Here is a 12,065-nt window from a genome sequence, read left to right as displayed (position 1 = left end):
TGAAAAATTCGGTACAGCTCTTTCATTTCACACTTGAGAGACAATCTATTGGTTGTAATGTGGAGATATGGTTGAACAAGTGGCGACAATCTATTGGCTTCTCGGATTACCTTATCTCCATGTCACAGTTCCTTTCTCTTAATTGTTTTTTTTTTTTTTTAATTTGTAATTATAATCTGTAATTATAATGTAATTCTAATTCCCAGCATAGCGCATATGCGAGGGCGATCACAACAACTCGAGCAAAACAACCCCCTAGTAAATCAAATGAAAAAAGGAGGACTGAAATAAAATAAAACCACGAACGAGGATGTAACAAAAGCACCTGCAGTTGGATGCCATCAAAAAAGGGTAACAGGCAGGTCTTATTACTTGAGCGGGTGTTGCAGAGATAGTCTCTCTTTCTTTCTCCTTATTCATAATTTTCCAAAAAAAAAAAAAAACGGTAACCGATCATAGCTTATAGATTAAGTATCGTGTCAAAGTGATCATCATCAACCTTCCATTCATTTCTCTCTTTGCTAGGTGAGTCCTTGTAAAAATTATTATTATATTTGTTTATCATTATCTTTATATTATATTATGAATGCTATCTTAATTATGTCATCAAATTGCATTTTTTTCTATGGGAATTGCTGCTCGAACTCGCAAGTTAGAATCCATGTAAACTATTTTGTTTTAATACTTCTCTTTTTAACATAAAGTCGTTTTTCGTTCTACTTATACCTTGCCTCGTTGCTCTTGAAGCTGGCTTCCATACAGAGCTAAAGGCTTTCTCCTTTTGTTCCTCTCGCTATATTTTATTATTGACCAGTGCTTTCCGCAAATATTTTCACAAATTAAGGTAATAAAATTACTATTCTCATTCTCTCAATGCCTATTTACTTTATGTTGATGTAAACAATAACAGGAAACTATCCCCTTTGATATATTACGTAGTATAGTTCTTCCGATACCTAGAATACGATATTCCCTGTTTTTCCGTGTCAGCAAGTATCACTTGTCTAAACACTTCAGTTACATGATAATTCAGTGTTGCTAAAGCATATGTAGCTTAATTGGTGGCACCTTTTTAAAGGGAAGATAATAAGTACGGATGTCAGCCCAAATTGTGGTAGGGATTCAGTGATTTAGGTAGTGTTTTAACTTGGAGTTGTTTTTTAAAATATTGTTTTTTAAAATAATATTTTTTTATTTTTAAAATTTATTTTTAATATTAACAGATTAAAATAATCTAAAAATATTTAAAAAAATTAATTTAAAATAAAAAAATTATATTTTAAAAAAACATGGTTTTACTGAAAAAACAAACACTACGTTATTGCTTGGAACTTAAGAACATGCTTTTAACTTCAAATTCGTATTTTGGTGGTTCAAAATTTTCCAGTTCTTGAACATTTGTTTTCGGCATTAATCTGATTAATTCGATATCCCTTCAATCCCAACATTTTTTTTTTTGGAACTTTTTAGAAAAATTATTTTTTCTGTACTGGCTCACTCTCACAGTCAGCATCCTCATTTCTCTAATTTTTCAGACTGGTGGAAAATGGCTATCGAAAGTGCTGGTGGATCCATTGCATCTAAGATAGCAGAACGCTTGGTGGAACCAGCAATAAGGCAGTTCCATTACATGTTCTGTTTCAACAATTTTGTTCAAGAATTCGATGACCAAATGATGAACCTTGCTGTGGCACTTTATCGTCTGCAAGATGCTGTCAACGTTGCTAAAAGGAATGCTGAAGAAATTGAGATTGATGTCAACAAATGGCTGGAAGATGCAAAAAATGAAGTTGAAAGTGTGAATCGTTTGCGAAATGAAAAAAGGAAAATTGGCAAATGCTTTACTTGGTGTCCAAATTGGATGCGACAATTCAAGTTAAGCAAGGCACTGGCGAAGAAGACGGAGACTTTGAGAAAACTTGAAGAAAATAGCAGAAAGTTTCCAAAAGTGTCCCACAAAGCACCTCTTCAAGAGATAAAATTTCTTCCATCAAAGGAATTCACACTCTCAGGATCGTCAAAAGAAGCTTTCAAACAGATTATGAAAGCTCTCAAAGATGACAAGGTCAATATGATCGGATTGTACGGCATGGGAGGGGTGGGTAAAACCACCCTGGTGAAAGAAGTAGCCAGGAGGGCCAAAGAGTTGCAGTTGTTTGATGAAGTTCTGATGGCTACACTGTCCCAGAATCCAAATGTCACAAGCATCCAGGATCAAATGGCAGATAGTTTAGATCTGACTTTTGTCAAGAAGAGTAAAGAAGGGAGAGCAAATGAATTATGGCAGAGACTGCAGGGAAAGAAGATGCTTATAGTCCTGGATGATGTTTGGAAAGATATTGACTTCCAAGAGATAGGGATCCCATTTGGTGATGCTCACTGGGGTTGTAAAATTCTTCTAACAACACGTCTTGAAAACGTATGTTCGTCTATGGATTGCCAGGAAAAAGTGTTTTTAAGAGTCCTATCTGAAAATGAAGCATGGAATTTATTCCAAATCAATGCAGGTTTACGTGATGAGGACTCTGACTTGAACAGAGTGGCAAAGGAGGTTGCGAGAGAATGCCAAGGCTTGCCTATAGCACTTGTGGCAGTGGGAAAGGCTCTAAGAGATAAATCTGAACATGAGTGGGAAGTAGCATCTGAAGAGCTCAAAAAATCTCAATCTCGGCACATGGAAAAATTTGATGACCGAAGAAATGCATATGCATGTCTTAAATTGAGCTATGATTATTTGAAGTACAAGGAAACCAAGTTATGTTTCTTGCTATGCTGTTTATTTCCAGAAGATTACGACATTCCAATCGAGGAGTTGACGAGATATGCAGTTGGCTACGGGTTACATCAAGATGTGGAGTCCATTGAAGGTGTAAGGAAACGAGTTTATATTGAAATCGAATACCTCAAAGATTGTTGTATGCTGTTGGGCACAGAAACTGAAGAACATGTGAAAATACATGACTTGTTTCGTGATGTTGCTATTCAGATAGCATCATCAGAAGAATATGGATTCATGGTAAAGGCTGGCATTGGGTTGCAGGAGTGGCCAACGAGCAATAAAAGCTTTGAAGGTTGTACAGTAATCTCGTTAATGGGCAATAAACTCACAAAACTTCGTGAAGGATTGGTTTGTCCACAGCTCAAAGTTCTATTGTTAGGACTGGATCGTGGTTTGAATGTTCCAGAGAGGTTTTTTGAAGGGATGAAAGCAATTGAAGTTTTGTCTCTAAAGGGAGGGTGTTTGTCATTGCAATCACTTCAATTCTCAACGAACCTTCAATCGTTGCTGTTGATCCACTGTAAATGCAAGGACCTCATTTCATTGAGAAAGCTGCAAGGACTTGAGATTCTTGGTTTTACAGGGTGCGACTCCATTGAAGAATTACCTGGTGAAATTGGGGAGCTCAAGGAGTTGAGGTTGTTGGATGTGACAGGTTGTGAATTGCTAAGAAGGATTCCAGTGAATTTGATTGGAAGGTTGAAGAAGTTAGAAGAACTGCTAATCGGGTGTTACAGCTTTAAGGAATGGGATGTCGTTGGGACAAGCCGGGGAGGAATGAATGCAAGCCTAACAGAACTGAACTCGTTGTCTCATTTAGCTGTATTATCATTGAGGATACCGAAGGTTGAACGCATTCCCAGAGATTTTGTTTTTCCCAGGTTGCTCAAATATGATATTTGGGTGTTAGGGGATGGGTATTCAGAACTTGATAATGAATACCCAACTGCAAAGACAAGATTATATTTGGGTGAAATCAGCGCCACATCCTTAAATGCGAAGACATTTGAGCAGTTGTTTCCTACTGTGTCTCAAATTAGCTATCGTAGAGTGGAGGGTTTAAAAAATATTGTATTGTCCTCTGATCATGGCCATGGGTTGCGAAAGGACTTCTTACAAAGATTAGAACATGTCAAAGTGAATGGATGTGGGGATATTTGCACTCTGTTTCCAGCAAAATGGCGGCAAGCTTTGAAAAATCTAAGGAGAGTGACTATTAGTAACTGCAAATCATTGGAAGAGGTATTTGAATTGGGTGAGGCTGATGAAGGAATTAACGTGGAGAAGGAGCTGCCGCTGCTGTCATCTTTAACAGAGTTACAGCTGTCACATTTACCTGAGCTCAAATGTATATGGAAGGGGCCCACCAGACATGTCAGCCTCCAAAGTCTTATTCATTTGAAGTTGTGGTATCTTAACAAACTGACATTTATCTTCACACCGTCCCTAGCTCAAAGTCTTATTCATCTAGAAACACTACAGATAGAAAATTGTCGTGGATTGAAGCATCTTATCATTGAAAAGGATGACGAAAGGGAAATAATTCCAGAGTCTCTTGGCTTCCCAAAATTAAAAACTCTCTCTATAAGAGGCTGTGATAAACTGGAATATGTCTTCCCTTTCTCTGTGTCTCCAAGTTTTCAGAACCTAGAGGAGATGGAGATTGGTTTTGCTGACAATTTAAAGCAAGTATTTTACAATGGAGAAGGAGATGCAGTCACCAGAGATGGCTTCATCAACTTCCCTCAGCTAAGAGAATTGTCTCTTTCAAGTTGCAGCTTTTTTGGTCCAAAGAATTTTACTGCCCAATTGCCTTCTTTGCAAGTGTTAACCATTAAAGGCCACGAAGAATTGGGTAATTTGTTGGCACAGCTACAAGTACGTCCTTTATATTTCTCCCCTGGTTTTTTCCTTTTAAATTTAAATTGTCAAATCAATACATTGTGATCATTTATTATTTCTTCCTTCAGATTTCTAAAACTAAAGTAATGGATACATGGTAGCAAATCCTTTAGCCATCCACTGAATTTAAAAGGAGTGAAATTGAGGCTCTTCCGCCAATTAATGGAAAGTATTTGGACAGGACGATAAAGCTCCGTCTGAGAATATTGAGTTTTTTGGTTCAGTGCTGCAACTTATGTCAGATGGTTCAAAAAAATAATAAAAATTGGTTTTTTTATCCAATTTTCAAAACAATTAGAGTCAAAAAGTAAAAATTGAAACTTTCTTTTTAAATACAATATTTTCTCATTCAAAGAACTTCAAAAGCACCAAATTTGTATTGAATTCAAAAAACATATATTTTTTAATATTTTTCATGTTTTTTTTTACAATTTGTATCTAATAAATTGGTACCCTTATTTTCTTTTGATGCAGGGTTTTACAAGTTTGGAAACATTAAAGTTGTCCTCCCTGCTTGTGCCTGACTTGAGGTGTATATGGAAGGGTCTCGTGCCATGCAATTTGATTGCTTTGGAGGTGAAAGAGTGTAAGAGACTGACACATGTATTCACAAACAACATGATTGCTAATTTAGTTCAACTGGAAGTTCTATACATATCAACTTGTGAGGAATTGGAGCAAATCATAGCTAAGGATATTGATGATGAAAATGATCGAATTTTGCCAGAAAGTGATCTCCAATCTTTATGCTTCCCCAATTTGTGTCGATTTGAAATCAATGAATGCAACAAGTTAACAAGTCTCTTCCCAGTAGCCATAGCTTCAGGTCTCCCGAAGCTCCAAATACTTAAAGTAAGCCAATCCTCTCATCTATTAGGAGTATTTGGGCAGGATGATCATGCTTCACCTGTCAATGTTGAGAAGGTGATGGTGCTCCCTGATCTACAGGAGTTGTTGCTTGTGCAATTACCAAGTATTTCCTGCTTTAGTCTCGGATGTTATGATTTCTTGTTCCCTCGTTTGGAGAAGTTGAAGGTGTATGGATGCCCAAAGCTAACCACAGAATCTGCAACTACATCAAATGACTCAATGAGTGATCAATCAGAGGTGCTACAGATTTGACTTGATTTCTTGCCTCTCATTTAGTTTTAAAAGTGCACAATAATTACTATGAATTGCATCTAACAAATTGGTACCCTTGTTTTCTTTTGGTGCAGGGGTTTATGAATTTGAAAGAAATATCTATTAGAAACTTGGAAGGAGTACAAGATTTAATGCAAGTTGGACGTTTGGTAACTAATAGAAGAAATGAGCATAAACTTTCACTTGTGAGTTTGAAAACATTACAGTTGAACTTATTGCCAGACATGAGGTGTCTCTGGAAGGGTCTCGTGCCGAGCAATTTGACTACTTTGGAGGTGAAAGAGTGTAAGAGATTGACACATGTATTCACAAACAACATCATTGCAAGTCTAATTCAACTGAAAATTCTAGAGATATCAAATTGTGAGGAATTGGAGCAAATTATTGCTAAGGGTAATGGTGATGAAAATGATAAGATATTGTCAGGAAGTGATCTCCAATCTTCATGCTTCCCTAATTTATATCGACTTGAGATCAGACGATGCAACAAGTTGAAGAGTCTCTTCCCAGTAGCCATAGCTTCAGGTCTCAAAAAGCTCCAAATACTTCAAGTAAGAGAATCCTCTCAATTATTGAGAGTATTTGGGCAGGATGATCATGTTTCTACTGTCAATGTTGAGAAGGAGATGGTGCTCCCTAATCTGCGGTTGTTGTTTCTAGAAAAATTACCAAGCATTGTCTACTTCAATCATGGATATTATGATTTCTTATTCCCTTGTTTGTGGACGTTAAAGGTGCGTCAATGTCCAAAGCTGACCACAAAATTTGCTACTACATCAAATGGTCCAATGCGTGCTCAATCAGAGGTGCTGCTAATTTGACATGATTTCTTGCCTCTCTTTTAGTGTTTTTATTTCTTGTTTCCCTCAACAATAACACTTACAAGTTAGAATGTGCATGCCATGCTTGAAATGGTTTTGCAGGTATCTCAAGTAGCTGAGGATTCCAGCACCAGTTGCTCCATGCCAACCAACACTTGTAGAATGTGGACCCGGAAAAATGGGTGGGAATAGAAAGAGGAAGAGGGAATTTTTAGCATGTATATTTTCCACTATTCATGCTTGATTTTGAAATATTTTGGATGTGTTGCTCATGTTAATTAGAATTTTGGATCCCTTTTTGAACTATTGACCTAGTGGGAAATTAATGTGTTTTCAGATACTAGATTACTGAGTAGGCAGACTCCGGCCGTAAAACCAAACATTGATTGATTTCGGGCTGCAAATGAAGTTATACAACTCAATTTCAGGCGTTCATCACCATTTTCAAATATCTGAGATGAAGACTACAAAACATATGAAGGGCATAGAACTCAGTTTTGCTGTTTTGAAGCCCAAAGAGCGAGTCGAAAAACATGGATTGAATCAAACCCGAACTTCCTAAACTCCAAATGTTGTCTCGGGTTATGACCCATATCTCAAGTCTAAGAGGTCCAAAAATTGCAAAATCAGTGTCATTGGAAAGATGATTCGACTTTCTACAATTTCTCCAGAAATAGAGATCTTTGAATTCGCACGTTTCTTGCCTCAAATCTGGCCTGCAATATCCGGATAGAAAAGAAATCAAAACAGAGAAGGAAACTTTCTTCATTCAGCAGGGGGTAAAAAGGCGAGAGTATTAGAGAAAGAGGGGAGATCAGCTAGGGAAACGAACAAAACAGAGAGAGACCCTACAATACACCAAAAAGAGAGGAGAGAAGCAGCACAAAGTGGAGACTAAAACAGAGAAAAACAGGGGGATGAAAATCGAAGAAGATTGGAGGACACTTATCTATTCTACTGCCATTCTCTGCTTTTGAGTGATGTTCATCGTATCAAGTTTGTTTCTCTTTAATTTAACTATGGAGTAGACTTTTATTCTGGGATTTTTGATGTAATCTTACTAAGAATATGTGAACAATTTCTTTTGATTGAATTATTATATTAGTTGTTGAGTATTTCATTTTATGTTTAATGCTTGTGTATGTTTGGTCAACATTAGCATGATTTGTGATTCAATTTGAGACTGACAAGTGATAACTGTTTTGAACAGTGTTTGAAATAACTTAAGAAATTTATAGGATAGAGATATCCTAGAAGCTTTTGTAATCATTAAAGGTTATACGGTACTTAATAAATTTTGACTAGTTCAGAAATTTCATAGAGTATATAAAGTTTCTTGTTGAAATAATTCATTGATACTCGAGAGAGATTAGTGTTTAAATTAGAAACACCTGATTATCAATGCTAGGAATAATTAATTCAATTAAGAAAGTTCACATAGGAATAGTTACGGTAAGTTAGAAATCCTAGAATCAGTAGAATTAAATTCATTAATATTTCATCAGTTGGTTGTTTGTTTTTAATAATTAATTTTTGTTTCATAAACTATCTCATTCGAATTCCTCAAATATATCATAATTTAAAAGATTTTGGTAATTAGTACTAATTTTTACAAACTCATGGAACGATACTCTACTCATCATTTTATTACTTGTTACGATTCATGCACTTGCGAAATTAACCAACAAGTTTTTGGCACCATTGTCGGGGATTTTAGATGAAATTACTAATAATATCAATATGAGTTGAATTTGATCTAATTTGATTGCTTTTTGCCTTCAAATATTTAGGTGTGTTGTCTAGTGCATGAGAAGCAGTAAAAACCAGTCGTTGCTACCTTATAATCCTGAGATTGAGAGAACTGCAAGGGGATTAAGAAAGAAAACGCGAGAGACTCAAAACAACTCAAACATCATGGCAAACAATGAAAATCCTGAACAAGCCACACGGGCATTGAGAGATTTTGCTCTCCCACATGTAACAGGAATTCGTTCTGTTATCAGGAAACCAAGTATTGAGGCCAGTAATTTTGAGATCAAACCAGTAATACTATAAATGATTCAGACTTCAATTTAATTTTTATAGGTTGTCAAGTGATGATCCTAACGCCCATATTACAAGTTTCTTGGAAATCTGTGACACATTTAAGCATAATGTTGTTACTGATGATGCCATTCGCCTCAGATTATTTTCGTTTTCTCTGTGAGATAGAGCGAAGAACTGGTTAAACTCCATGCCTATAGAGTCAATCATCAGTTGGGAAGATTTAGCTCAGAAATTCCTTGCTAAATATTTCCCACCAACTAAGACAACAAAGATGTGTATTAAAATCTTTAATTTCGCCCAACTTGAGAGTGAAAAACTATATGAGGCATGAGAGAGATATAAGGATTTGCTTAGGCGATGCCCTCACCATGGATTGCCAAATTGGATGCAGGTGCATAATTTTTATAATGGATTGAATGCCTCCACAAGAACACTAATTGATGCAGCTTCAGGAGGAGCTTTTATGAGTAAGTCACTGGATGATGCTTATAACTTATTGGAAGAAATGGCCATGAACAAAATTACTAGTGACCAAATGAAAGAAGCATACAGAAGAAGACTGTTAAGGTGCATGAAATTGATGCAATCACGACATTAACAACTCAAGTGTCCATTTGCTTACCCAACAACTGAAAACCACTCAACTGACAGCAAATGCCATCCATACAACGTGTGACTTTTTCCATGGAAATCACACAAGTGAAGAGTGTCAAGTTGGGAACCCTTTCTCTCAAGAAAAACATGCTCATTTTGTGTCAAATTACAGCCGGTAGAATAACCCCTATAGTGCAACATATAATCTCAGCTGGAGAAATCATCCTAATTTATCATGGAACAATCAAACTGTCATGAAGAATACAGCCTTCCATCCTCAAGTTAGCACATGAAAGAGAAATCAAAACTTGAAGAAGCTATGACACAGTTAGCAAACAACACTAGTAAATTCATGACTGAAACGAATACTAATCTGTAGAACCAAGTAGCTTCAATTCAAAATTTGGAGGTTCAAGTTGGTCAGCTAGCCAACATGCTGACGGGTAGACAACAAGGAAATCTACCAAGCACAACTGAAATTAAGCCTAAGGAGCAATGCAAGGCCATAACTTTAAGAAGTGGGAAAGAAGTAGAACAGACTGCTAAAAACAAGAATGCAAGCAAAGAAGAAGAGGAGCAATTGGCTAAACCATCTCAAAGCATGAGAAAGTTTGAAACTTTACCAGAACCAAAGCAAGAAATAATATAGAGAATTCCATTTCCACATCGACTCAAGAAGAATAAACTTGATAAGCAATTTTCTGAATTTCTTGATGTGTATAAAAAACTACAGATTAACATTTTTTTTGCAGATGCTCTTGAACAAATGCCAAGCTATGTGAAATTTCTGAAGGACATCCTATCAAATAAAAGAAAGCTAAAGGAATATAAGATCGTTGCTCTCACTGAGGAATGCAGTGCTATTTTGCATAAGAAATTGCCTCCTAAACATAAGGATCCAGGGAGTTTTACTATACCATGTTCCATTAAAAATTCTATATTTGAAAAAGCTCTATATGATTTAGGTGCAAGTATTAATCTCATGCCTTTATCTATTTTTAAGAAACTTGGTTTAGGTGAAGAAAGGCCAACCACAATAACACTGCAACTGGTTGACCGGTCACTAAGGTTGACCGGTCACTAAAGCATCCAAGAGGAATAATTGAAGATGTCATGGTAAAAGTGGGCAAGTTCATCTTTCCAATAGACTTCATCATATTGGATATGAAAGAGGATAATGAGATTCCTATCTTGCTTGGCCGACCATTCTTGGCCACTAGAGGAGCTTTAATTGATGTGAAGAAAGGGGAGCTGCGGTTAAGGGTGAATGAAGTGGAGGTGATTTTTAATGTGTTCAAAGCCATCAAACAGCCAGATATGGGGGAGAGGTGCTTCAGCATTCAAGTGGTGGACTCCTTAATTAACGACAAAGTCAAACATCCAAATGACCCGTTGGAAGCATGTCTGGTAAAATGTACTGGAGGAGGATGCTGAGATAGTTAAATATACATGTTGGATGGACTCTTTTGAATCTAACCGCAGAAGATACTTTAAAGATTTGGGACAAGCACCATCAAAAGTAAAATCAACCAGTGAACAAGCACCGGTTCTAGAATTGCAACCTCTATCAAAGCACCTTCGGTATGCATATCTTGGAGAAGCTTCCACTTATCTTATGATAGTCTCTACACAGCTTTCCAAAACAGAGGAAGAAAAATTATTGAGGGTGCTAAGAAAACATAAGGCAGCTCTCGGGTGGGTATTGGCAAATATCAAAGGCATCAGTCCCTCAATTTGCATGCATAAAATTCTATTAGAAGATGAAGTCAAGCCAATAGTAGAACATCAAATAAGGCTTAACCCGATAATGAAAGAGGTAGTCTAGAAAGAAGTTTTGAAATGGTTAGATGTTGGTGTTATTTATCTAATCTCTAACAACTCATGGGTCAGCCCAATTCAAGTTGTTCTAGAGAAAGGAGGAATGACAGTGGTAAGAGATGCAGATAACGAACTGATACCTACTAGAACGGTAACTGGATGGAGGATTCGCATGGATTACCGAAAGCTCAACAAAGCAACTCACAAAGATCACTTTCCCTTGCCATTCATTGATTAGATGTTGGACGGGTTAGCTGGGCATGAATACTATTATTTCCTAGATGGTTATTCAGGATACAACCAAATAGTCATCGCACCTGAAGACCAAGAGAAGACCACTTTCACCTGCCCTTATAATGTTTTTGCTTTCAGAAGAATGCCTTTTGGGTTGTGTAATGCACCAGTTACCTTTTAGAGGTGCATGATGGCTATCTTTTCAGATATGGTGAAGCAAATCATTGGGGTCTTCATGGATTACTTTTCTCTATTTGGAACATCTTTCGATGACTGCCCTGCAAAGTTGGAGTTGGTTTTGGAGCGTTGTGAAAAGACAAACTTGATATTGAACAGGGAAAAATATCACTTTATGGTAAAGGAAGGTATAGTGTTGGGGCACTAGATTTGAGAAAAAGGAATAGAGGTAGACATAGTTAAACTTGAGGCAATAGACAAGCTTCTGCTGCCAGTTACAGTAAAAGGGTTTAGGAGCTTCCTTTGACATGCAGAATTTTATAGGAGGATCATCAAATACTTCTCTAAAATATCCAAACCACTATGCAATCTGCTGATAAAAGACACAAAGTTTCAGTTTGATGAAGAATACAAGACAGCCTTGATGCTGTTGAAAGAGAAGTTAGTGACAACTCTTATTGTAATTGCACTAGATTGGGAGAAACCATTTGAGCTGATGAGGGATGCAAGTGATTATGCAATTGGGGTAGTACTGGGGCAGCAGAAAAATA

General features: G+C 36.8%; 1 protein-coding gene and 1 non-coding gene across 3 annotated transcripts; one reads left to right on the top strand and one right to left on the bottom strand.

Moving 5' to 3' along the window:
* The first annotated feature begins 334 nt into the window (after window positions 1-334).
* LOC133702593 (disease resistance protein RPS2-like) lies at window positions 335-7,760 on the top strand. 2 transcript variants are annotated; one of them, XM_062126911.1, is made up of 8 exons: window positions 335-525; window positions 748-844; window positions 1,536-4,657; window positions 5,156-5,533; window positions 5,630-5,788; window positions 5,899-6,630; window positions 6,748-6,863; window positions 6,983-7,760. In XM_062126911.1, exons 3-7 carry the CDS (start codon window positions 1,547-1,549, stop codon window positions 6,835-6,837), a joined length of 4,470 nt encoding a protein of 1,489 aa, XP_061982895.1. In that variant the 5' UTR covers window positions 335-525; window positions 748-844; window positions 1,536-1,546; the 3' UTR covers window positions 6,838-6,863; window positions 6,983-7,760. The 2 variants fall into 2 exon arrangements, with proteins under 2 accessions (XP_061982895.1, XP_061982887.1); XM_062126903.1 differs by having other exon boundaries at window positions 336-525; window positions 5,156-5,788.
* Window positions 7,761-8,959: 1,199 nt separating this feature from the next.
* LOC133681219 (small nucleolar RNA R71) lies at window positions 8,960-9,066 on the bottom strand. Its single transcript, XR_009836468.1, has one exon. It is a non-coding gene; the product is annotated as a small nucleolar RNA R71 (small nucleolar RNA).
* Between the last annotated feature and the right edge of the window lie 2,999 nt (window positions 9,067-12,065).

This window comes from Populus nigra, chromosome 1 (assembly GCF_951802175.1).
Source record: "Populus nigra chromosome 1, ddPopNigr1.1, whole genome shotgun sequence".
Lineage (NCBI taxonomy): Eukaryota > Viridiplantae > Streptophyta > Magnoliopsida > Malpighiales > Salicaceae > Populus > Populus nigra.
This window is presented reverse-complemented; position numbering and strand designations above follow the sequence as displayed.

Bases quoted from the DNA above. Each gene is read 5' to 3' on its own strand.
- LOC133702593 (XM_062126903.1), top strand. From the start codon at position 1,547: ATGGCTATCGAAAGTGCTGGTGGATCCATTGCATCTAAGATAGCAGAA. The intron at 5,789-5,898 runs GTGCTACAGATT...CTTTTGGTGCAG, and splicing joins CAATGAGTGATCAATCAGAG to GGGTTTATGAATTTGAAAGA. The intron at 6,631-6,747 runs GTGCTGCTAATT...ATGGTTTTGCAG, and splicing joins CAATGCGTGCTCAATCAGAG to GTATCTCAAGTAGCTGAGGA.